The sequence below is a fragment of the Monomorium pharaonis genome, chromosome 1, assembly GCF_013373865.1.
Source record: "Monomorium pharaonis isolate MP-MQ-018 chromosome 1, ASM1337386v2, whole genome shotgun sequence".
In the NCBI taxonomy this organism is placed as follows: Eukaryota; Metazoa; Arthropoda; class Insecta; order Hymenoptera; family Formicidae; genus Monomorium; species Monomorium pharaonis.
The window spans coordinates 1298161-1325383 of record NC_050467.1 but is presented as its reverse complement, the minus strand read 5'-3'; the positions used below and the strand labels follow the sequence as shown (position 1 = coordinate 1325383).

The 27223-nt window shown below is 36.6% G+C and overlaps 4 protein-coding genes across 8 annotated transcripts in view; 2 read left to right on the top strand and 2 right to left on the bottom strand.

Annotated features, from left to right (window-relative positions):
- Positions 1 to 17678, bottom strand: part of LOC105838124 (iroquois-class homeodomain protein irx-2) — a 29790-nt gene extending 12112 nt beyond the window's left edge. Inside the window, exons 1-2 of one of the 4 annotated variants that reach the window (XM_012683432.3) lie at positions 17247 to 17678; positions 16472 to 16556 (exon numbers count right to left, since the gene is read on the bottom strand). In XM_012683432.3, the coding sequence (XP_012538886.1) occupies positions 16472 to 16487 (16 nt within the window). In that variant the 5' untranslated portion in view covers positions 16488 to 16556; positions 17247 to 17678. The other 3 variants (XM_012683428.3, XM_012683431.3, XM_036291661.1) reach the window with 3 other exon arrangements.
- A 349-nt stretch (positions 17679 to 18027) lies between these two features.
- Positions 18028 to 20819, top strand: LOC105838123 (arf-GAP with dual PH domain-containing protein 1). Its single transcript, XM_012683427.3, has 6 exons — positions 18028 to 18232; positions 18607 to 18832; positions 19026 to 19224; positions 19300 to 19659; positions 19753 to 19975; positions 20054 to 20819. Exons 1-6 carry the CDS (start codon positions 18121 to 18123, stop codon positions 20119 to 20121), a joined length of 1188 nt encoding a protein of 395 aa, XP_012538881.1. The 5' UTR covers positions 18028 to 18120; the 3' UTR covers positions 20122 to 20819.
- Positions 20692 to 24470, bottom strand: LOC105838136. Its single transcript, XM_028189140.2, has 9 exons — positions 24280 to 24470; positions 24085 to 24194; positions 23914 to 23970; positions 23717 to 23857; positions 23548 to 23642; positions 21640 to 21830; positions 21445 to 21557; positions 21300 to 21370; positions 20692 to 21234 (listed from the first exon to the last, which is right to left on the bottom strand). The coding sequence occupies exons 1-9, from the start codon at positions 24354 to 24356 to the stop codon at positions 21070 to 21072; spliced, it is 1020 nt and encodes a 339-aa protein (XP_028044941.1). The 5' UTR covers positions 24357 to 24470; the 3' UTR covers positions 20692 to 21069.
- Positions 24471 to 24477: 7 nt separating this feature from the next.
- On the top strand, positions 24478 to 26342 carry LOC105838135 (THAP domain-containing protein 5). Of its 2 annotated transcripts, none has more exons than XM_012683451.3 (3): positions 24478 to 25061; positions 25143 to 25490; positions 25569 to 26342. In XM_012683451.3, the coding sequence occupies exons 1-3, from the start codon at positions 24988 to 24990 to the stop codon at positions 25807 to 25809; spliced, it is 663 nt and encodes a 220-aa protein (XP_012538905.1). In that variant the 5' UTR covers positions 24478 to 24987; the 3' UTR covers positions 25810 to 26342. The 2 variants fall into 2 exon arrangements, with proteins under 2 accessions (XP_012538905.1, XP_012538904.1); XM_012683450.3 differs by having other exon boundaries at positions 25566 to 26342.
- Positions 26343 to 27223: the final 881 nt, after the last annotated feature.

Sequence of the window (27223 nt, the reverse complement as noted above, 5' to 3'; positions counted from 1 at the left end):
CGATCGATTGTTGCGACCGTGCCAAGTGTCATTACACTCTGGTATGTGGTGAGTTTAAAAGCTGGCATTTCGTGTCACTGTAAATTTAGCGGAGATCTTAGAGTTGACCGTCGCTACGAAGCGCGATGTCTAAAAAAAAAAAACGACCCGGCAGCTGAGAAGAGGATATCGATCCAAGTTTATATGTTTTCGTTTTCGAAATTTATGTTGCTTGAATTGCGTATTAAATGTAATAACGTTTTGGCTAGGTCATCGATGCAAATCCCTCAATCGTACTTCTAGATTCTCGACACATATCGTTCATGAAACAAAAACGAGAAGAAATTTAAAAAACAATTATTTTTTCGCATAAATCAATAAACACGTCTTTCAATAGAATTATCATCCCTTATTTAGCGACGCGATTTAATAGTCGCACCTACTAAGTATCTAACGCTAGGAAGTCGTCGTTCTCAAAATAATCCAAGTGTTCCGCTGGTTCCATATTTAGCACGAGTAGCTTTCGTTTGCGTTCGGGTCAAACAGACCGTTGGAAGGAACGCGCAAAAAAGGCAAATAGAGAAGAAAAAAAAGCGAAAATTGAAAGGAGCAAACTAGCTTAGGGATGAAACTAATGTCATCAGAATAAAATTGAAATAAAAATATATATTCGAGATATCGAGATTATTAAAAATACTTTGAATGTGAACTTCAATGTGACAGACAGAGCGAAAGAAAGATAACTATATTGATCGATCTCATCTTTATCAACCGAGCTTATCGGAATAATCTCAAATCAATTTCTGCTAGGTAAATACAATTACAATTTCTTTTTTGAAGTTATATCGAATAATAGTACAAATCTTTCTATTTCACACATTTTTAAGCGACAATCGATCCGACGAAGAATATATAGAGGAAAAATTCTCATAAAAATACGGAAACTTGTTTCAAATGCATCCTGATTTTGCAAACTGATTATGATGCGAGAATTTTAAAACGATTCGACATCTCGACTGACGCGTCGTGTCAGTTGGGCGATGAGAATTTTTCCTCAAGGAGTTGCATTTCGCACTCGGCGGCACTTCGATCCGGAAACGGAATCCGCCGCTAAGACAGACTACACTATGAGAGAGAGACCTACTAAACTTAGCGCTGTCGAGTTTTGCAGTTACGTAAGGTCCAGTAACCCGACGGCGTAAAATTAGGATAGCTCTTCTTGCTTTCGTGCACGACGTCTAGGCGACACTCGTCGTCATCGTCGTCGCCGTCGTCATCTTATCGTTATTTTATGGTGTAATTTTTTCTCCCCGTCAGCGAAAAAATCTATCATATTCAAGGACAATAACAGACTATATGATAAAATTTTTCTCTCTCTTTTTCCTTTTTTCTCCTTTTTCTTTCATACTTTCAATTATTCATCAGTTTCCTAATTTATGAATATGTGATTCAATATTCAACGATTAACTCTCATGTTTCAAAAGCAATCAATCAAATCGATACTTTCATTTCGCTTTTCATTACTGACAGTCACTGTTCATCGAGAAATGTTTGATGTAACCGACCGTTAAAATACAAATTTTCTAAAAACCATCTTTTAGAGTTTCTTACGGAATTTATGATTTTATTACGTGCAGGAAGGAGATACTTGCGTAATGTTGAAAATTTGGAATACGCGATCGAAGCACCACGATCGAGTTTGACCTGTGAACGATCAACAGAGTGCATTGCATATGGATTCGGCTAGGCTGAAGTATGTAATCGTTGTATTCAATGCAAAGTGCGATGACGCAGCAGCGCCTGTCACACAGACAGATGTCACGGAGGTGAACAGTACTTTCCCGGCACGATGCGCAATAGTTTTAAGATCCGCGAGCGCAATAATTTCAAAAGATGCGCTTTTTAGCGTTTGTTCCTTAATATTTGTCCGATGCACCTGCGATGTCACTTATCTCAGTCCAGGAGGGAATATCTAACGGTCAGAACGACAGTTTAAACAATTCGACGATTTAAACAATTTAGACGACTCGCCGAGTGAAAGTGAAAATTCTCGTTTCAAAATTGATTTTTATGATTTTTAAAATCTTAAACAGTCAGCCGCGTTAGAAAAGCACGTATATTCTGATCTCGTGGCGCGTCGTTTCGCGCGCGTGGAGTTAGCACGTGGTGCCTATCGCGCACGAGAATGACAGGGTTCACATGACTGCCCGCACGGAATACGTCTCGTCCCCTCCAACTTCCGGTCGTACGTCGCTGTCGGGCGCATGCGTACAGAACTGACATTCAAGCCTCTTTTACCAGTTCGACAATCCGACAACGTGCGTCCGACATCCGACAGCGACATATTATAGACACCGGGCCTTATCACGTGTTTCCGACGTACGCGAAGGACGCCTTCTATTCTAAGCTGCGTTCGGAAACATCATCCGTGTGTCCTCCTTTCGGCAAATAACGTAGAAATGCATTACGCGAATCTAAATAGCATGATGAAATTAATATTTTATGGAATTAAAGTATATGTATCTCGGAGTATATCTCTTCGATATATTTAAATTATATATTCATAATATTTTAACTCTGATCCTTAAAAAAGTATTGCATACAGCGAAGTAATTTTCGTTCGTGGTGTAACCACATTCTTACAGATTAAACAAAATTTGAATCGTTTGTTTTACAAATCTGGAAGCGGCGCACCGCGACGCAATTAATTTTGTTGCAGATCATGTGCACGACGGTCTAGAACTCATAAAATGTAAATCTTACAATATTGATGTAAATTTCATTTCAAAAAATTTGAAAAATTATACTTCAAGTACAAATAAATAATTTAAGAAAAATTTCTGTAAATAGATTGAAGGATGCTTATTAATTAGGCAAAATATCATAGAGTCTTTGTTTTCTCTTAATAAAAAATTTATGAAGTGAAAATTTAGCTTGTATACTATATTAAAAATAATTATCTCATAATTATTGTTAGTTGCAGAAAAAATTAATTTTTAAGAAATTCTGCAAATATATTTTTAAAAATATTTATTAACTAGACAAAATATTATGACACATTATACGTAATCCCTTGTTTTTTCTAATAAAAAATTGAGTTATTCAAAGATAAATTGTACGAAAGATCAGCTATTCAGACTATTTCCACTAATAAGACAACGTGGTTGTAGTAGGTAGTTAAGCACACGTCGATCTCTTTCTCATTCGTTTCCTGGTAACGTCTCAGGTTCAAATCCAACTGGACTAGAATTTTTTTCCCAAGATGTTAAGATTAATTTTTTTTAAATTCAGATAAATTTGATGAAGATTTAATTACAAACTTGAAATTTTTACATCTTATTTATTAATAAAAAAGTTCTGTCTTCACTATTATAAAATAAAAAAAATATTCACAATATCGAGTATAAAAAAATTTGTTGTGCAATGTTATTGGTACTACAATTTATTATAGCTTTCAATAGCTTTTATTGCAAATTATTTTATAAATTTCACCTTTTAATAGATCAAACAGGTCCCACTTTGTGTATATCTATATTTTATAAAATTGAATAAGGATAAACTGCAATTCTAAAAATCTCACAGCCTTTTCAAAGCTCAATAAAAATCTACCAATAATAATGGGGTTCAAACTGTCGACAGTGAAACTCACTTTCACTCATATCCATTTTTCATGTGGCAAGGGTCTTCGAAAATTAGGACAGTTAGAATTTCAAGGTTCGAGCATTGTCTCATTACAAACGACCACCTTCTAGTCGACAAATTTTCACTTCACGTTTATAAGGGATTGGTAAAAAGAAGAACTAAAAAGTTTCGAAAGAATTGGAAAGTTAAAAAGAGCATGTTACACTGTGTTCCAATTAGGGAGGGCTAGTCAATGGAAAAAAGAAGAAATAAAAGGTAAAGTTTAGTGGCCAGCAAATGTGTGGCCGTTGAAAAAACCATATATCACGAGTATCATTTAACTCCTGCCAGAGTTCATACCTGGCGTGTCATTGTTCATTCTCTGTTCTAACTGCAGCGCGCTGTCAATTGGGAGCATTCTTCTGGGCCCTTTGATGTTGAATCTTCGAGAGATACAAACAACGACATTGGAAAGTTTTGAAAGAATCCGATCTACCTTCGATAGTACTACGAATAGTACTAGCAGGTAATCCGTAAAAATGGCGAATCTCCCATGATAGAGTCTTATGTCGTCCTGAGACAATCTTCCTCAGACGATGCGACAATTCGCGCGCTGCCTGGCGCGGGACAGAGGTACACGTTGCTCTCGTAAAACCGGTTCGGTAAGTCTGAGTTCGATGAATACGGTCCGCGCGTCGCAATCACGTGCGGATGAGGAAGACGCGAGAATGACATCAACGACGGCGACGGTCGGCTTCCTGGGCCCGGCCGCGCTTCTCGTCGCGGCGTAACGCCACATCCAGAGTGTCTGCTTCTTCTTTCTCTCTCTCTCCCACCCCCTCCCTCTCTCTTTCTCTCTCTCTCACATACACACAGACGCACATACACACACACACACACACACAACTTCCACCGATAATAATCGCAAATATAATGTGAAGCCTACCAAGTAAGCTGGCAGGCGAAACGATCGAGCACTCGCGACAGAAACTTCGCGGGAATCTCACACGAGCTACACAAGTTAAGCAGGATACTCCACGACGTTTCACAACGATTAGCACCGCGTGACTGACCTGCCGTCGCGCCGAGAGTCCACGACACCCTCCCCCCCTTCCTGATCAATCCCCCCCCCCCTCTCTCCATTATTATCGCATGGAGCGAAGAGCGGGAGGAGGGGTTGGCTTTAAGGAATTGAATTTTACGTTCAATTTCACGCGATCTGTCCACCATGTCGCGTAGGTCACCGAGAATCTAGGTGGAACACAATTATTATAATGGTGAGATAAAATGTGCATTATGTAACGACAAAAAGTAGCGAAAAATAATATTGTGAGAAAAAAAGTCTAATACTACACAAAGTATAATGCAAACCAAAGTAGAAATACCTTTATTAAATATTTATTTAATAAAACTAGCATTTTTTATGGCGCATTGTTTTCTAAAATTAATATTTTATATAAACATTTATTAACAATTAATTATAAATCAGTGCGCTAATTAAGCGTCAAAAAAAAGACCGACAAAGAAGAAACTATTACCACTCTTACTTTCTACCTAAACTTCTTTGTAACTCTTTTCTATCTCTCACCCTAATCTAGCCCTTTCTAAGGGACAATAGAATGGCACGGCACATGAGGTTTGTTCTTGGTAGCTGTACTGTTGCAATAAATTATAATGAGAAAAAATATATTTGTCTTATTCTAATTTATTGCACCAGAGTGCAACCATGCAGACAAAGAACAGGCCTTAGGATAGACTGTCTGATGATAGTTCTACCTTAAATGAAACGAAAGCGGAAAAAAATGAATTTTATGAATTAGTGTGTCAGGTCTCCTTTGAGCGATTGTATGAAGTACAGTCGCGGCAATCTGAATGCAATTATTGCATCTCGAAATTTTTTGTTAAATAATTTGCAAATAATTATGTAAAAATCATCAGCCGTTTCTCTGGAAAAAAAGCAAACACGAGAAATACACAAAAGGACACAAATAAGTTTTGGAAAAAATTCGATTTTTCCCTTTAAACTGTAAGAGAGGTGAGGGTTTTTTCCTTAAAACTTTAAGATGGTGATCCGCATTCTTTCCCTTAAGTATTTTCTTAAAGAATATTTCTTAAAAATTACTTTAACACTTTTCTTAAAAATTAATAATTAATTTAACATAAATGATAAACAAGTGATTAAAAAAACAAAGTGATCGCGCATATCGATCGTTTAAAATTTCGTAAATCGAAGTAATTTTAAGTAGAGTGAAACATTTAAGGCAAGCTCAAAACGTGCAAAGGTCAATCATACGGAGGTGAATTGTACGGGTAATCGTACGAGAAGTTAACGCGAGAGTGTCAAAAATTCTCAACATTACGAAGTAAATGTGCCGGTTGAACGAACGATACGTCTTATCACGGTTTAACTGATAACTTGATCCTAACATTTTACATTCGTATTCAACATTGCCCCAATGACTTCAACGATTATGCCTCCTTGGTTCTTCGTCGATAATTGTGCGCGTGCTTGCATAACCTGTGCGCGGTATCAAAATTATAACAGATCACAATTAACTTCAATCACGTTTCAATATTCTAAGATTACGCCAAAATTCTAAGAACAATTTCGGACGTGGTATACTCTGATTAAAAAATCGGATAAAATTAAATAAGAAAAAAATCTATGTAATCCTACCGTGTCTCTGGCTCGACTGGGGCTTCTTTATAGTAATTTTATAGTAATTTTTGAATATCGAAGTTATAAGTAAGTGATCGTTTCGATATCATCATTATTGCAAATGTTCTTTGAATTTATTTTATTAACACTTTGTTATACGAGATAGCCTTTCTTTTTATGACATAAGAGATCATGTCATAATATCTATTAGCAGAAGCAATTTAATATTAGATAACCGTAGCTTCTTAAACACGTAGTAACAATTGAGCAATGGAAGCTGTCTTTATCTTATCGGTATCGTGTTTATATCATTTATGTTATACATTTATTTTACTATCTATGACAAACGATGAGTACGTACGTATGTATTGATAAAATGTAAATATAAAATCTAAATGTAAATGTAAGATATCTGTCCGAAATAATGGCCGTTTATAATGTCATGTATCGAAAATGTGCTATGTAAGTAAAATATTAATATGATAATCATTATCAATTGTACAGGGATTATAAAATAAAATGCAAAATGTTTCCTGGATAAAAAAGATTTTTTTGAGAGAGATTTATGTGCTTCCTCAGATCTGTCAAAGCATTCTTTTTTTATAATCCCTATACAATTCTTATAACAATGTCGGAATATAAAGTTTTCAGGAAACAAAATCTGTCCCAGGGATCATCAAATTAGAATAATAATTGAGAAAATTCTGCATCGTTAACAGAATGAATCCATTATATAAATCATAAATTCATTTAGGGCCGGTTGTTCCAACTTCTTGGTAAACTTACCTACCAGGTAAGCATGTGTCTATCTTCATTTCTTTTCTTAAATAAATAAAGACAAACATATATTTACCCGATAGGTAAGTTTACCAAGAAGTTGGAGCAATCGACCCTTATAGGCGCAAGGGATTTCATGCGTTGGATTTGTCATCTAGATTTTAACTGATACATAAATTGTAAGACGTTGCCGTCAGGCGATTATTTATCCGTATCGAGCAGAGATTACAAGAGTACTTACAAAAACATATAATAAAAAGAAAATTTTCTATTTCTCTCTTCCTTTTTTCAGACGTAATTTTTTTTCACTGCTATTTTATCCGAGCAAGATAATAGAAATGAATGGTGTAATGGATGTGTCCGTTGTGAATGCGTGTATACTGTTTTATCTCTTCATTAACTGAAGGATATGGAAAGACGACACCGTATCACCTCAGAGAAAATGTAAGAAGCGCGTACAGGATATATATTTACGGCACAAACTAGACCACTACATAACTCGCTCGCGTGAGTTGCTATTAGTGCATGCCCTCTAAACGTCTTGCGCAAATCTGCACGGGCCTGTTTAACGATTTATGCAAATCACGGACAGCGCACGAGAAGCTTCGCTCTTCTCGTTAGCCGATCGGCGCTAACACAGAGGGAACATTCGATGATTTTCGCCATCGTATCGCGAGAAATTTGGTCTCCGATTGTAAGGCGTTTTTAATATCCCGGGTACTAATTAAAATTATGGCTGCACGTCGTAAACGTCCTAGATATCAAATTTCAATTCGGAGACCAAGAGGACTACACTGGCAAAATTATTTCTTTATAGAATTTATCATGAAAATCAATGGCTGTGGGACAACATGGTGTTTCAAGAATTTTATTTATATTCTTTCTTAGATTCGTTACAATTCCTGCTTCGAAATCCTATGCAAAATCCTAAAAATTTGAGATAAAGAAGCCTAACTCATAGGTATGCAATTTAGAATTGTAATTAAGAAGTAATTAAGATTTTATCAAAGGAAAATGTGAATTAGAAATATGTGACAATAATGCACTTTAGTAATGTAAATAAATAATGTATTTTAGCTAAAAGTAATGTATTTTAGCAAAATTTAACCAAACATATTTTATATTGTCACATGTTGATATTAATAAATCATAGCAATTCACATAAAATTCTTCGAGGTGTCATGTTTGTTCCACGATATAATTTTCAGAATAAATTTTAAGAGAAAATTCTCTTCGTCTACATTAGAACTTTGTTAAAGAAGACTTTGAAAAATTATAGCAGATAAATTTATAGATTTAATTTCCCTGTCTCTCTTTATTTAATTGCTATCAAGTGTATCAAATAAGAGTAACCTTAAAAGTTTATGAGTGTGAATATAAAAAAATCGTACGTTGCATAAACTTTTTTCTACAAAGAATTTCTATTACGGTCTGATATTAAAACAGCTGTGCATCGAGAAAATACAATGTTCGATTAATGAAGTATTGATAATATCAACCTTGGAATATAAACCTCTGGCCTTTATAATTACTAAATTGTTGAATGAAACACTTTACATCACATTAACGATGCGCAATAAACGGCCTGGACGTACATTAATCGATCGAGATCATGAACGGCGGACGGAATTTGAAGCATTTTCGTACTTTGAGATTAATCTGGCGCCACGCCTAAATTCAATACAATTTATTGAGAGATAAGTGACAGACTTATAGAAAGTTGCATTCATTATACCGCGCGCCATGGCATCCGAACCGGTGAAAGAACACGAACGGCAGGTTTTTACCACAGCGTAATAGTGCCACGCGATTCGCGTAACGCGATGTTGACAGAGCAGATCACTCGTGCCAGTCCAATGACCGAAACGCCATGTCAAGGAAAACTATCCGGTCGTTGTTGTGTGTTACGCATGTGTAAAGGTAATAACCGGTTGAAAGAAAAAATTTGTTACAAAAAGACACCGAAGAGACGCCGCAGAGACAACGGAGAATCTGCAATCCCGCATCGTCCTCATCTCTGTTTCTTTATCAGCCGATACTGAATTTTCGAAAACGAACGAGAAGTCTCTCACGGTCCTTAGTGCTAAGATTTCTCTACTGTCAGCCTGCCAGAAGCTGATTTCGACGGCCGACTCTATTTATAAATGTCGTACAGAGAAACACGTCGTCGTAGAACGTTGTTTGGCAAGCGCCGATTGTCATCAGGTCGGACAATGTATAACGCGCCGATCGACAATTAAATTTTACAATTTAATCGTGCATCCTTGTTGAACTTGTAGAACAAGTAGCAGAAGCCTTTGCCAGCCGAAAGTCTCGCGGGTTTGCCTATTTCCGCGGCCGGCGTGCCGAAATTTATCGCTAGTTGCAGAAGCAGATAAGCGTGCGACAACGATACTTGTGCAGATAATAAATTTGAGATAAGTAATTTCGCGCGGAAACCTAAATACCGTCTTGGCACTTGAAAACGCTCGAAAATTTAGGAAAAAATTCATAAATGTACAGTTACATTTTCAGGAAAATTTGCAAAACTAAAGTTACGTCTGCTCTTACAATGAGTATATTATTTTTATTAAGAATTATTTTATGGAAAAAAGAGTTTTATATGTCGATATACTTATATACCTTTCGCAAATTACTACGACCTGTGTTCTTTGCAGCGCGTAAATTTAATTGTACTTAAAAAAAATTATATCGATTAATAAAACGGCGAAATATTTTACAACTTTCGTTGTAGGATTTTTATTCGATTCGATTAATCTATCGTAAGATAAATTCACATTTCGTGTTAAAGATCTGAGGGTTTTGAGATATCGATGAAGATATGTAAGAGATAAGAAGCAAAAATAAATATATGGGCTCGATAACCCACACGACCCTCAGTGTCAAACAGTGAATAGGTTCCATAAGGTCTTAAACGAGAGAGAGAGAGAGAGGAGGGGAGAATTCAGGAGGCATCTTTTCAGTGAATAAAGTAACTCGCTAATGTTTTCCGATTGATCGAGAAATCATTGATATTTTGTCGCATTTTGTTTCAGAAATATTAATTTCCGCTCTTTGGAGGAATCGGCGAAAGAAAATTTTTCAATTCGGGACGCGACGCCATAGAACGTGATTCAGTGTATAGAGACAGAGGGAATTGCTAATACTAACTGAAATCTAAATTTAATAATGTGCAAAAGTGCATAGGAAGCGCCACTGCTCACCTCCCTCCGAGAGCATAAGTGTATTATAGACTTGGTAAGAAACAAATATAGTAACTGCACTAAGAAAAAAATGTTAATTTGACTAAATTTTTCAACTTGATTGAATTTCTTCAGTTCAAGTATTTAACTTGAATACATAAAGTACTTAAACTTCAATTTAACTATATATTTATATATTTGACTGAAATACATAAATAATTAAATTTAATCAAATTGAAAAATTTAGTCAAATTGATAACTTTGTTTTTTTCAGTATGAACATGAAGTACATGAAGGATCAGATAGAAAAGCGCTGAGATTTATCTTTCTCTCTCTAAAGGTAAAAATACGGAAGAAGACAAAATAGTAGCGCGTAGCTAAGAGTCTATGCCTGTATAATGTCCATAAAAGTACCAAATTTCGTTAGAAGGTAAGGTTCCTGCGTATTAAGAGCATGCATTCTATTTCTCTAATAAGTACTCGACATTTCTGTTAGGGACAGCGAGAGCGCATCGTTCATGAAACCTCGTTAATCGACCGACTATGCGGAAGCGAAAACCTAGTCTTATTATAGTTTTTAACTTGGACCTGTTGCTCAGACCTGCAACACCAGCCATTCCGGAATTCTCGTGCGTAAATACGATTGAAATATAAGAAGATGAATAATATTTCTCGATAATAATTATCTTTGCTTTTCTCGATTTCTTTCAATATCCTTGAATTTATCAACTGTCAAAGACAATTAAAGAGTTCTAAAGAAAAACAATTTTTAACTCCGACAAACAGATAGAATAGGTCGCTAATTTTTCCGTTATTGTTATACAGAGTGGCGCGGAGGAAAGGCAATTAACTCATAAGAATGCAATCGAAAATATCTTTGTCATCTAATACGCGTTGGAAATTTATCTTTGAGTAGAACGAGACTCTTAACTGGTATTATATATGAAATTCAAAGAAATTATTACGAGGATACTTAACATTACGAAGTCGCGATAATCGACGATTCTTAATTTCCCCCGCTATTAATACACCTATTTATATTTAGATAAATGTATAAACGATAACTGCCGAGGTAGAGTCGGAGCTATCTCTGATTTAGTCAATGTCTATACGAGAGTAGTGACGATATATAGGAGGAGATAACTGGGAGATACTGGGCTACCAATCGTCAGCGATAATCACCAATAGATAAACATCCGCGCGATTTATAGTCATCGCGAAGCCGTCGCCGTGTTCATTTTATCGCTACGTTAACGCAAGTCGGCATCAGGGAGTTTTACTCGAAGAGTTGCATGTACTTTGAAAAGATGTGCGTCACGAGCAAGTTTCAAGGCATTTTCGCATTCGCGGACAAAGTCCGAAAAGACCAGATTTTCACGACTCACGCGATAACTACAAACAGGCCGTCACAAAAAAATAGTACTATAGTAGATATTAGACAAAACCTATCAAAAACAGTGTCATTAAAGAACTGCACACGAAGCACGGCATTCATTTCTACATACAAATGGCTCCGAGGAATACATCTTCACATGCAGATCTATTAATTTTCCGTAAGACTGACTCGAGTAAGTCAGACTTAGCCGACCTTCGCGAATAAAAGATACGCAATAATTGTTGATAATACTACGTTCGCTTGTACGATATTCTCGAAATCGAAATGTCAATGATGCCTGGTGATCAGGCTTAATCGTTGTTTGCAGAAACTATCAATCATCTATACTTTTTCGAAATGCACATACCTTCATTGGCCATACCCAATAGACAGCTATTGCAAAACTGGAAGTTATGAAAAACTAAATGTAAAATGTTTTGGAGAGATAATGTAAGATTTCGGGAAACACCATTCACTTTGTTGGCTATTTGATTAAAAAAAAAAACAATTTAAGAAAAAAAAACCGTTCGTTCATAATGACATTTCTTGCTTGAGATTGCCCCCCCCCCCCCCCTCTCTCTCTCTCTCTCTGTCTCGTGCAACGAAAAAGAAGTAATAAAATGTCGAAAGTTTCGACAATCCCTATAGCTTAGAAAATTCTACATCTAATAGTGGATATAGGTATATCTTGTCGGAAGAAAACTAGAAAGAATCCAAGCGAAGGTCGATCCGAGTGAACCCGAGCGAAGATTGCAAAACTACGATGTTTGTATGTCAAGTCTCTTAACGAGACTTCGCTGTCTAAATATAGCTCCAAAGCAGCAAAGACCCCGAGGTGTTTGTTAATTAAATTAATAATAATTAAATAATTAATTATGTTACAGATAATTTAATCGCGTAACGTTGAATTAAATTTGAAGCCATTTTAAGAAAGCGACTTTTTAAACTGTAAGTGATACAAAATGTAATTTCGAAAATTCTGCGAGAGTACAAAGAAAAAGATCGAAATAAAGGTCAGTCAGTTGCGTAAAGAAAACTATTTTCTCTGTTACTAACCGCCGATTTATATCAACGTTGATTCTGCTTTCGACTGTGTCTCTGTATGCTCGTAAAATTTTAATTTCTTTACATGCTTCAAGTTGAAGTAGCCAATTACTATCAGATTAATGAAGAAGTCGAAAGAAAATGCGCGAGGACGTAGATACGGCGAGAAGAGCCTCCTGAGAAGTTGCGATCTCATCGTAAAGCACCGATTACGTAACACCGCTATGATAGCGCCGCTTGGTTCCCCCCACGCTTGCGTCCCCATACTTCGGAGCCGTTCTTTCTTATCACATGTCGCAGCGTCTCGTCGCGCGACGCCTGCGAAGAACACGACAGCCCGTTCAACTCCAAGATTGGCCGATCCTGGGATAATCCGTGAATTCGAGGGAAAAATTGCAGCGAATCGAAGCGGCGTGATGCGCGCCGAATTGGAAATGACAATGCCCAGGAACAAACGAGGGACATGTGAGCGTAACGCAGAGAGGCATGCGCCAGAATAAGGCGCGAAACGAACAAAAGAGAAACAACAGTCTCTTTCCTCTTTTTCGATAGCAATTATTATTATTACGTGTGTGTCAAGGCACCTTTTCATGCTGACGCTCGACGCTCCAAAAATGATCAAATTGGTTATCTTTGATTGCGTTTCGATATTACTGCCAGTACTGAAGATCAATAGTTTCCGTTGCGTACACTGTAGATTTTCAGATTCAAGTAATATCGGAACGCGGCCTTTACTTTTGATTACCTGACGTCTTGTGACTAAAAATGAGTACCTTCATGCAATTCTTTCGCCATGTAGGTGTGCAAACACACACGTTTCTCCTAACCCTTGACAGGATGAAACGGAGTATAAGATAAATAGAGTAAGGTGAACCCTTTCGACACAAGAGAGAAGAGAGATACGCTATTTAAATAATATCTAATCTTAAAATGCAATTAAGAAAGTTTTAAACAAGATGTTGAAATTATTGTAAACGCTACTTAATTTTTTGTTAGATCAACCGTTTTAAAAGTGTCGAAAAATTAGAAAAGTAAATTGTGGGAATAAGTAAAGAAAATCTCTTGTTCAGTTAATTAAGTTGTCCGATTATGTCTTTATCTTTTCTCTGTAACAACACTGTGAGTCATTGTCTCATTGTTGCTTTTTCACCATAGAAAAAAATCTATCGAATGATAGCATATGACACTGTCGATCGACACTTACTGCAGCCAGACTAGACCTCCGACGAGCCGAGCTCCCCATCTCAGTGCACATATGTATGTTCCTTTTCTACTACAAGAGAGCTAATAAAAGAGTTCAAATAAAATATTGTTGTAGTATTTCAATTAGTGTTTAATTTACTTTATCTTCTAAAATATCCCAGATCTGTTGTGTCACGAAAATGATGAGAGCATTACTGGAAGAATTGAACTTTGACCCTAAAGTACCTTACGAAGATATTGCCCTTCCTCAGCGTCTTTGTGTTTGGAGATTAAACAAACCTGATAGAAGTATTTGGCTCTCAGCATGAATAGCAAAGGAACAAACATGAAATGATTGCATAAGCAAAAACGACCCAATTGTATTATAATGATAATTTGTCACATCGTTGTCGTGTTCTCTGAGAGAAACGAGAGTATTTTTCCTTTGAAATCAAAAGTCTGGATAAATAACGTTTTCAACAAAGTAGCGAAGTGGAATCCCGAGAATACGTTTGCACCGTAAGAACACCTTGTTTTAAATTAACGTTGCCAACGAATAAGAAGTGTCGATTCCGTGTATACGCGGCGAAATAATATGCTCGTTAGGTACGCTCATTACGGATAAGCTCTTTGTAGAAAACGTCTTTCCAAAGATAACTTTTAAACCAGTCTAAAAATTCTTATTAGTTTGTTCTTTCATAGATCATAACTCTTGGTTTTTTCACAGAGCAAGAGATTATTTTATATCTTTATTATCGGAAAATCTCCAAGCCAAGTTTGCTAACTAAGGGATGTTATTCACAGAATAGACAAAAAATTAAAATCTTTATACACGTACACCCTTAATAATTTTAGAGTTCTTTTCGTTTCGATAGTATTTTAGAAAAGAAATTCTATTACAAAGAAACGATTAACCTTCAATATACACACTGTGCGACACTTTAGCGAAATTTATTCGCAAGACAATTAGTAAAAAAGGCGTAGTTTTAGACTGTTCAAAGAATATACATAAATTTTTCTAGATCTCCAGATACCTGGGATATTACCCCGTATGTTATGTCGTTTTTTTGATGTGTGTATGTGAGGGTTAAAAATGAAAGAAAAATAATAAATCGATTTTTTTTACGGAAGCAACAAAAGAACAAAACGAAAGCATTGTCTCTTTGAAACGAAAGTATTGTGACTTTACAAAAGAGAAAGAATAGAAAATACAATAGAAAAATTCTACAAAAGCAATGAAACTTATTTTGGATTTCTTTATTGTGATTAATGAAAAAAAGTTGGCTGGACTCAGTTATTTGACGAGCCCAATTTCTACGTTACACGAAATTTTTTTCGTAACGTTTACAAACACCTACCGTGCGAAATCAGAATATATAAATCTATGCTTCAAAACTGCGGAAGCGACGCATGATTGACGTGCAGGAAACTATAAATTTAAAAAAGAAATTTCTGGGAATAAGGACAAAGGAAAAGAGAAAAAAAACAAGTTTCGGAAGGACAAGGAACAAAATGATATAAACTAGTTGGATTTGTGGAAACTACCAACTACGAAACTTAAAATTGATCGTATTATTTAGCTTTAAGTTTTACAGAGTTTAACCATTTTCAAATTTAATTAATCGATTACGCTAATAAGGCATCCGTATATCGATGTGTCTGGCTATTAGTCGAATAATTTTTTCTTTCTTATAAAATTAACTTCGTGAATAAAATTAAGAAAAAAAAAGCTGTTAAACAATATTTTTAGGATAGCTAAGGTAAAATTTAAATAAAGCGTTACACGGAAAAACAGTAAAATCAGTAATTTGTACGTAGTCATCGAATTTATTCTTTGAATGCACATCTCCGTAAGAAATCTTAAAATGCACATGCAGTGAGAATTTTTTTTCGAAATTTAGCTGTACTACGGCTTTAAAACTGTATATTCTACTTCGAGATTGCACAATTAAATTTTGAAAAAAAATTATTATCGAAAAATAGGTTTGAAGTTAAAAATGCCAAAAAATTACAAAAAAATTATTGATCAGAATGATCCCCAATGCATTTCCAAAGATCATGATTGCAAGACAATGCCACATGTTGTATAAGTAAATTTTACACGTGATTATGACGCGATATTATCAAATTAACCCTTCGAATGCACATCTCCGTAACGAATAAAATTGCACATGCACTGAGAGAAAAAGTAATTAATTTCACTTAAATTTTTCAACTTGACTAAATTTCTTTAGTTCGAATACTTATGTATTTCAATTAAATATATAAATACTTCAAATAAAGTTCAAAAAATTTATGTTTTTAAGTTAAATACATAAACTCTTTAACTAAAGAAATTTAATCAAGTCAAAAAATAAAATTAATTAACTACTCTTTTCCCAGCGTGGAGTCAATTTTTTATCTTGTAATAAAAATTATAAACTTTTTGGAAAAAATGTTAAAATGTACATTCAATTTTAAGGTCGTAGTTAAATTTTGAAAAAATTTCCCATCGAAAAATGTAAGATTTTTCGAAGGTGAGCGAGAAATTACAGATTGTTCGGGATGCTCCTCAAGATCAGGATACGCCACGTGCACGCGACTGCAGATCGTGCGATTGATTACGCGCGTTATAAAACGCGATTTTAGATAACAAAAACATTGTTTACTCACCGGCACGACGATTCATCTCGCGGCCGGGAATCTGACAGGAGGCCCTACGATGGTTGGTCGTCGTACGCCGTTGTTTGAAGGTGATCTGTCAAACATAAATCATGTCAAAAATGTCGGACTGCGCGCGAGACCACGAGGGATGCAACGTCGTTGTCGTTGTCGTCATGATCGCGCTCGTGATCGTCGTCGTCGTCGTCGACTCGGAAAGGTTTGATCTCGTTTAGTCGACGACGAACGTTTAATCTCCCGAGGAGGAAAAAAGGGACGCGCGAAAGTTAACTTCGGGAAGCGAGTTTACTCCAAACGTGCGACTCCCCGGCTACGTTAGAAACACATCACCGGAGTGTGTTGCTCACCGGGTATTGAATAACGAAAAAATGCTACCTGGGAAAAAATGATACGTGGGGGCATCCGGGTTTCCGAACGGACGGACGGACGGACGGATGTTTTCACGTCCTACGTTAATCTCTAACACGACGCCGGTGACAGCCAATAGCTAACCAGGCCCTTTTATCCATCGGGAACTGACCGATTCCAGAGTTAATTATCGCCTCCTTACGATCCTTTATCATTGCTAAGGAAATACGGGCTTTAAAAACGCGAAACGTCAAAAAAAAAAGAAACACGTGCGGCTTGGATCCATAAAGCTATACCTATGCTCACGACATGGCAGCATGTGCCCGCGCTCGCGGTCGTCCTGCGCGCGTCAAGCGAGGCACGCCGACGCGACGTCGTATACGAAGTGTGTAGTACAAAAATTGCACGGCATACTTACCGGTACGTGGGATATTCCCGCGGATTTCTTTCACGCCGCCCTGCTTCGAATCGCTTTGTCGTCCCCTGGCTTCGCGAAACTTCACGCACACGTATTACAGCAAAAATGACAGGCACCTCGAATGACAGCCGAGCCGCATGCTTTTCTGTCATGTATATGTGCGCTACGAGTGGGGGATCCTGTATGGCGCTTTCGAGCGGTTACCCTCTCCAACCACGCATACAAGCGTACTCCGCGCCGCCGCCACGCCACACGGACGGGCGTAAAGCGCGGCTGTGTGCGCGCGGCGTGTGAAAAGATAACCTCTGGCGGCGCGCGCTCGAATCTACAACAAAGTAGAGACCTCTAGAGACCATACAATTACTCTGTCATTGTGTCAAGATGAGTGAAGGCATCTACACATGAAAGCAGTTGGAGACCAAGCCCCGTTCGAATTAAGCTAATATTTTATGTGTCGTACGACAAGCTGGTTGAACGTTTCTGATTGAATTAAAGTACAGACAAAAGCATAGTCTACGCCTAACGATGTATTTAAAAAAAAAATTGTCAATTTAAAACCTTTTCTTTCATTTTTCGTACAAAATCATTACGTGCAGATTGTTTTTGTCTATACTTTAATTGCGGAAAAGGATTTTTTAATTCTGTAAAGGCAATTAAAAGATGAGCAGCTAGAATAAAAAGGTTCTCAAATCTTTAGGAAATGTTCTATCTTACAGCCAATCAAAAAGCAGTGTAGCTGCAAGACAGACCCTCGGACAAGCCCAGCCTAGAGGGAACGCATTGATTGGTCGAGTTATTTCCTAGCAATGCCGCGCCGTGCGCGATAGGTCACATCCCGTAGATATGCACGGGGTCGTTCATCTCTACGGGGTGTATGAACGTCGCCAGTTATCAATGTTTTAAGATGGCGGACGCGAACGAGAAGTTGCTGGCGGAACTGTTGAAAAAACCTGGGAATAACGTGTGCGCCGACTGCGGGGCCAAGAGTAAGTGCATTTTGCGAGGGAGATCTCGTTCACCTAGGCTGTCGCGGACGAGCGAGACGCGTTTCGGCCGCGACGCGCGTTTTAACCTCCTAACGTACGTCGCGTCGATGTCTAGGTGTTTGTTTTTATCGCGATATTAAATATTACGATTATATAATATAAAGCCGCGCGAGGCTGGTCGCGGCTCGTGACGCCTGATACTTTTTATTGTGTGGCGTCGCGCGCTTCGACGACGACCAAACTCTTTGGTAAATCGTTCGAGATAGTAGCGTAAAACGTAAACGACAGACGTCACTCGCAGAGGACACGATACCCTATTTTTATTTTCGTATAGCCTCTCCACGTCACTGACCGTACTGTCGTTACGTTTTTAGATCCAGAATGGGCATCTTACAATATAGGTATATTTGTTTGCACGAGGTGTGCTGGTATACACAGATCTATGGGAGCACACATTTCGAAAGTGAAACACTTAAAGTTAGATAGATGGGAGGATTCTCAAGTAAATAGGATACGCGAAGTGGGCAATGCCGCAGCGAGATTGCACTACGAGGAGCGCGTACCCTCCTGTTATCGCAGACCAAGCCCAGATGCCCCACAGTGAGTTATCGAGCGGTTGTGTGGTTTTCCTGTTTTAGTCACCACCTTATGACACGCTTGTTTGCAATAGAGTTATCAGCTGCTAGCAGCTATACACAGATTGTATCTCGAACAGTATTCTTATCAAATTAGTATTAAAATGTGCTTGAATTACTTAAATTACTAACGGCAACTAATTTACAAAACTTATTAGAGTTTTAGTTGAACAATGGATAAGAGCAAAATATGAGAGGGAAGAATTTTGTCATCCTGAAAGGCAGAATCACTATGTGTCAGGATTTATGGAAGGCTTTTTAATGAAACGTGGAAAAGAAGATTCACGTTATCATCCTCGTAAATTTGTACTTTGCGAGGCGGAGGACACCCTCAAGTATCACGTTAAGGAAAACAAGGTAATTTGTGAGTGAGTCAATTGTGTGTGGTCCAGCAGCGCATAAATATGTAATCTCATTTCTATTTATTTCAAGGAACCTAAAGCTGTTTTAAGGATATCTGAATTAAATGTGGCGTTTGCACCACCTAAAACTGGCAATCAGAATAGTCTTCAGTTGTCCTTCATGAAGGATGGCACGACGAGACATATCTACGTGTATCATGAGGACCCGGAAGTAATTACGAATTGGTACCTCGCTATCAGGTGTGCGAAACTGCATCGTTTACAAGTTGCGTATCCAGGTGCGAGTGAAAACGAATTACTTTCGCAACTAACGAGGGATTTTCCGCGCGAAGGCTTCCTGTGGAAGACCGGTCCGAAACATACGGACGCTTACAAAAAGAGATGGTTCACACTAGATGGTAGAAAACTCATGTATCACGACGATCCTATGGTACGTCCTAATTTTTATTTATTGTTCGTATTACTTGACCCATCTAATTTTTAACTTATTGTTTAATGTACATTGTTATATTTCTCTCTTAAGGATGCACATCCAAAGGGTGAGATCTTTCTGGGACATACTTCCGAGGGCTTTGCAGTAAAAACTGGTGTACCATCAGGTGCTAGAGATCAAGGATTCTCGTTCACTCTCGAAACGCCCGACAGAACTTATCTGCTCTCTGCGCAAAGCGATGACGACAGATCGCAATGGATTAATGTAATCCAAAAAGTAATAAATAAGCCACTAACGCCACAGGACGCGACCGGTAAGCAGCCGGTAACCGGAACGTACACAAACTTTAATCGGAGGAAAAATGTATGTATACGTTGGTTTTCATTTACAGTAGCGGCGAGACTCGTAAGAAAGCGCACGGCAAGCGGAACAATGAATATATTTTCGTCCACGAGATAGGGCTGGATTCCTCTTAGACGTCTTTCTTAATTATTCATCGGTAATTGTACGATCGAATCGTATTATCGAAATAAATTAATAAATATATGACTCAGCATACAAACACACACACACACACACACACGTGCGCGCGCGCGCGCGAAATGGCACATGTAGCTTCGGATTATTTACTCATGTTGTTGTTGAGTCATGTATTTAATTTGCGCACGGTTAATGTAGTTTTCATAGAAATATACGCATAAGACTGCTCGAAGATGTCGATCAACGTGGACGAACTGCAAGCGACACCAATCGCTCGGTAACATTCTAGCGTTGAAAATGAAGCTCGTGTCGTTTACCATCGAAACGAACAAGTAGGCAGGCAGTATCTTAAAACAATATTACAAAGAATTTTTACTTAGCAATAATATTGTGTGTGATACTTGTCTCTGACAATGCAACGTACGAAGCACCGAAAGAAATTCTCTTCCAAAAGTTTAATCTAATCTGTTACGGAACAATCTATTGAACACAGCAAAGCTATAGCTTAGGATAGACATTATTTTAAAGATCACTGATTCGCAGTATTTTCTTTGCCCTTTTTTTATTTACTTAGCTGATTTATTTACACTATTATCATAAGGTCACAAGTGATAACGATACACACAACTGTACATATAAAATAAATTCTGAGGGCCTATCACTCCTCTTATTATTATTATTTCTTTATAAGTGGATTTTTTTCTGTCCTATTCTTTTCCTATAAAGCCACAAATAAAAATAAATGGGGGCGAATGAATCGTCTATACATATTAAATATTAAATTATTTGTGAATTAAATATTGACATTTCTGAGAAAATGTTTCAATGATAGTAGAAACAAAATATTATCAAGTAAAAATCGGGGAAATATCTTTTTAGGACTTGATCGTTCACGTATATGTATAGATATACTTATATGGAAAAATCTCAGTATTTTACTTTCTGCTCGTGTTCAGAAACTGGTACATTTTTCAAGTAACATAGAATGTTGATCCAGCAGAAAGAAGCAATACTGACGTATGTCACTCGAAAAGACGGCGGGATTAATAGAAAATTCATAAATTGCACCGGCAACCAATATCCGCACGAAGTCTGGAAAAATAATAATACATTTAATTTTTCCCGTAATAGTACGATTGTTGAAATTGGAAACGAACCTGAAAAGTGTGCACGAACTTAATTTTACATTCTCGAAGGAGATCCGACTTAGCTTCCATTAAACTCATACCTGCAAGATTTATGAAGCTAATTATACTCTGTCTCTTTATAAATAACGTTTACAAAGAGCTTAAAGATACGAACTGATAAAAAATAAGATAAGTAACGGTGGTGTCAAGATAAATTGGTCCACGATGAGTTTCTTCACCACAATCTTCATGGACTTTCCACTGTAAAACGTATCGAGCCATTTGTACCTGTCGTTAACGTCTAAAATTAATTTGTAAATTTATTATTGGAATTGTGTAAGCATTACCCATTTAATGAACATTGTAGTACCATCCGTGTAATATTGGTCCGGCCAAGAAACAACCGAAAATTGCGTATCTTTTTAATTGCGGCCAGTTGTAAGTTGAATTAGCATTTTTATCCACCAGATCTAACATCTCACACAGTTTTTGTACTTTGATTAATATCGGACCCTTACCGTTAGAAGAAACTTCGGGGTCTATGGTAATCGGCTGTATCGGCTACAAATTTTATAATTCATTTATTATTACTGATTTATAATTCTTCGTGCGCGGCGTTAAAAAATCCGAACTATGGAATTTCACCTTTTTACTAAAGCTTTGTCGTATAAATTCGGCGCTTGTATAAAAGAAACCATACACCATCGAATTGAACAACAACGGTTTCCTCTGCATAATACCGGTCACAACTTGAAGAGTTTTTGCCACTGACATATTTTATTTTATTTTATTATAGTCCCACGTTACTATTACTTGTTTCACCTTTCGAGATGCGTTATCAAATAAGCCAAATATTACTGTTACAGTAGCGTTTTATTAGCACTGAGGAAGGAGTTAAATGGATGATACTGCTTCGAAGAGTAACGCTGATGCAGGCGTTTAAAAGCCGCACTAACTATTTAAGCTGGTCACACACGTTCAAGTAAACTTGTCATAACTTGTGCAAGTCAACCGGAATATGTGTACCATATTTACGATAATTGCAGTTTTGACAGACTTGCACAAGCGTGTAAGTTGTACATATTTATGTTGCGCAAGCACGCTTGTGCAAGCTGTGTCAGAGCGTCTCAAAGAATTGCTTTTAACAAAAAATGAAAATCTAACAATGAAAAAAGCGATTGAAAAGCAGTTGTTTTAAGAATAGAAAAAATAAATGTAGAGTTTTCGCGTCGAGTAAAAATTTGTAACTGTTTTGTGTAATAACATTATTAATTAAGTTGAACAATTAAAGAGCAATTCTTTGGTATTAATATAATTATTTTTGCAATGTCAACTTCTGGTTGATTTGAATTGAATTTGCCACGCCACTACACACATTCTAATTTACTTCAGCAAGCCAGTTTGCCGCAAGTATAGCAAATAATTTTTATTTTTATTTGAGATTTTTTTTACTTGCGAAAAGATGACTTGCAAAAGTGCAGTTTTGTTATCTACAAAATAAACTTCCATATGTATTATTGCGTATGCAATGTATTTGAAACATTTACATTGACCGTGTGTGGCCAGCTTTAGACTCAATCATGTTCAATCGTGACTCAACTGTGTCAATTACATCGCATCAATCAACAACTATTCTCTTCCCCCTCTTTATCTCTCTAATCCCGATTGTAGTGTATATTATAGGAAAAGGTGCACTACATATTAAGAAGAAATGCACACAATTTAAATACTAAAAAATTAAAATTTTTTCTATATATTTTTCTATATAAGATAAATCGTACAATTATAAATATATAAATTATTGTAAATTTGTTCTAATAACAGCAATAGTCAATTAGATACAATAGATTGTAGTTCGGAATGCAACCAACTGGTCCAATCGGACGATGCTTCCTTCTGTAGGGTAACTTCTCGAAAAACTTCACTTCTTTCCACCTAAATTATAATTTTATCTATAATTATTATTTAATTACACAGATATTTCTGTTAAAAAATAGATAGTTTGTGCTCATATTAACTTGTAGTTTAATTTATTTTCTAACTGTTAAAAAAATATTAAATGATTAATGTCCATTTTTATCAACTTGAATTAATTTTAATTTCGGTTTATAACTTGCTCTTTATCTTTTTCGAATTCTTACAATCAGAAAAAGATAAAGAATAAATAAATAAAACTGAGATCAAAATTAATCTACATTGATGTAAAATCACTGTATTACAAATCGAAGCAATTTTGGACCTAACGGATACGTTTTATATTAAACGTGCTTCAACCCACCTCTTGGAAACCAAGTTTTTCAAACATTCCTATGCTTACTACATTGTCCAATTTGATTTTAGCACAGAATTTATTAACGTTCAGTGTTTCGGCGCCTGTTACGAACGTAATTACAAAAAACTATTAATAAGAGGAGTACTAAACGACTGTTATGACACGGGCAAATTACCATAAAGTAACATTAGAATAATAGATTCCCAGCCTCTCCTTTTGCCTCGACTAGCCTCATCGGCTATCATAATCTCTACCTCGGCGACGCACAATCCCTGTGACTCGTGGAGAAACAAATTTGTATCTCCCACCATGGCATCTGAAACGAATCAGTCGAAAGAGGAAGTTGGACCCATTGCAGGTAAGGGTACATACCTACTTCACTCCTGGTTAATGAGTAAACGTGTTTATCTAGGATAATAAAAGTGCATTCTGTAAAGTGAAAAAGAAACACAAAGTTGTACAATAGTCACCAGTACAAGTAAATAAAATACAATAAATTATTATAATAATTAGTATTGACGTTTAAAAGATTTAAATAATTACTATCTTCGTCCTCCAACCATCGCTTCTGCATCGCAAACTCTTCCTCTAGTGTTAACGGCTCGGAACTCGTTAAATATTGCAGTGTGGGATTTTTCATCCATTCGTGATACCTAAACGTGATTTATGAAATACTCGCAATGCACTTAATTATAATTAAATATTAAGAAAGGGTAATTTGTATGCAACAATACGAACTTTGCAACGTGCTTCTCTTGATACGGTACCAAAATCACGTTTGTTCCACTGATACGAGTGTTCATGTTCTTCCTCATGATTGTCTAAGTTCAAGTATAGAAATTTCAGTAAAAATGTATTTATACTCGTATTCTGCAATCGGAAAAAAGAGGTTTTCATGCTCTTAGAGGTTATAAACACAACAGAAAAGAACAAACCTAAGTTATGCTAACACAGTTAGCAGATGACAGAAGGTTTGGATAATTTTCTCGAATTTGGCTTTTTAATTGTTATTATCGAAGAGAGGGGAGAGATTGGACTGTGTTAGATGTTTCGAATAGATAAAAATACAGTGGATCTTTATATTTCCCTTTTTTCAAATTTGAATTTGACAAAAGAGAATTGACATAAAAACGGCAGAGTAAAAGTTTCTAGCCAGATGTTTCGTTATAGGGTCTCTAGTTATTAATTGATTCACCTTGACCCGTTGTTTACTGTTAAAAATAACTGATAAATATTTAAAATTTTAATATTTGTCGCTGTGGACTTTAATAATTCGAGTGAAAGATTTTATTAAAAGGAAATGTATATGAAAGACGGTTTTACCAGCTTTATCGCGAGAGGTGCGGCATTGTTTACATTGTCAACGTTTAGGTTATATTAGTTTGGTTAGAATACTGAACGATTAGAGATACTTCAATCTTTTTCGTTCGTACTTGTTTATATACAATGACACGTGTATGCATTTGCTGCAATTACCGTATGAGCAAAGACAAGTCGCTATCAGACGTATCATTTTTTGGGTGAGTAATATTACAGTATCCCTGCAATAAGAGCTACTGCGTATCTCGTTATTCAATATAAAACGATCCGATTGATTTCAGGTTCCCGAAGTCGGACAAATTACTAAAAAGATGGTTGCACGTGATTGGTACGGAGAAGAAAATTACCACATGGTCGCGAATTTGTTCGCGTCACTTTAAAGAGGATGACTTCAGATACAGTGTAGTTGGAGGCAAACGTTATTTGAAGCATGAGGTGGTACCATCTCTTTGTTTGAATGAGAAGAACAAGGATGATACAGTTCTGGATAAGCAAGATACAATCGTCAAGGAAAACCAGCCAACAAACACTGTGGTGGCATGTAATATGAAAACTCCTGAGAGCAAAGTTTTAGATGTGAATGTAAAATTACATATGGAGGCTAAAAAAGATGACAAACTGGCCGAAAGGTAAGAAATATTTAGTACACAATGCCTTAATATTTTATCTACAAAAAATACTAAATATAAAATATTTTTATATAGCAGCCTTAATCCAGAAAGTTTGAATGAGCCAGAGAAGAAACGCAAGAAGTATCTGTACGATGTCCGATGGGAAGAAATCTCTACGTCGTCGGTGCAAGCTAAGATTTACTGGGAAGTGGTGATCAAGAAAATTACACAGCAAAAGCATATTGTGAAATCTTTGCGACAGAGGGTCAGAAGACTAGAGAAACAAATATCAGACTTGCAAACCTTGATAAAAGATAAAGAGATTACAGATACTTGATAATTGTTACATAAATATTTGTTTAATATTATATTAAATTTTTTGATATGACAATTTGATGTTTTATAATTAAAGTTTGATATCAAAGTTCATGATAGAATAAACTGAGTGCGCATTTTTCATGTGTAAGACTCATCAAAAAAAGTATTTCAATGTACCTGTACTATCAAACATTCAATTCTAAAATTACTAAAATCTCAGAAGCACGCAAACATTTTTACATGATATGTTCATTCAAAAGAATGTAATTAATTGTATATATTTGATTAATATCGAATTAAAGTGGCAAAAATAGGATCAGAATTACGTCCCCATGATAAACATGGTTGCAATCATGATTAATCTTGATATTTAGTTATCGTCACTTCCTACTAGATGGCTTACTAGCTATTTCACTGCTATCTTATATAGTGATGTATGAATCGAGAAGCACTCGCGAGAAAATGTTTATTATTTTACAAATATACTATAAATGTTAAATAAATGTATAACATTAATTTTTTTAGAATAAAAAAAGAAAATTTGTCTTAAAATTAAAAGTGATGACATTTTTATCATATAATAAATATATAATGTTTTTATAATTTTGTAATTATATATATTTTCTTGTATAAATATAAATATAAATATATAAATAATTGAAACATTATTTATAAATCATTTACAATATCCAGAAAAATAATGTAAGTGATTACGAATAAATATAGGAGAATGAATAATATTTAAGAAAAATGTTGCAAATTATCTATTAATCACCTATCAATAACCTCTTTAATGAGCTTTTTAAATACTGTTTATTAATTCAATTCCTTGAAATTGATACTCTTAGTAAATTGTATTTAATACACATAACACACAATATTATATCCTTTCTAAAAAAGGGCATGGCATCGATACTCGCATCTCTCGAAGTATTGTCGCTTTTCCGCGATGCCGATTGGTTCTCTCGTTGCGCTTACTTCGTGTTGCGAGAGTAATCATTGCGATTGAATTTTGACAGCTGTCAAATTTGTATAAATTGTTATCTATACCGGAAGAGACGGGGAGAGACGGGGTGAGACGGGGAGAGACCGGGAGAGACGGGGAGAGACGGGAAGAGACCGGGAGAGACGGGAGAGACGGGGAGAGACGGGAGAGACCGGGAGAGACGGGGAGAGACCGGGAGAGACGGGGAGAGACCGGGAGAGACGGGGAGAGACGGGAGAGACGGGAGAGACGGGAGAGACGGGAGAGACGGGAAGAGACGGGAGAGACGGGAGAGACGGAAGAGACCGGGAGAGACGGGGAGAGACGGAAGAGACCGGGAGAGACGGCGAGAGACGGGAGGAGACCGGGAGAGACGGGGAGAGACCGGGAGAGACGGGAGAGACGGGAGAGACGGGAGAGACGGGGAGGGGGGAGAGAAGTGCGTGCA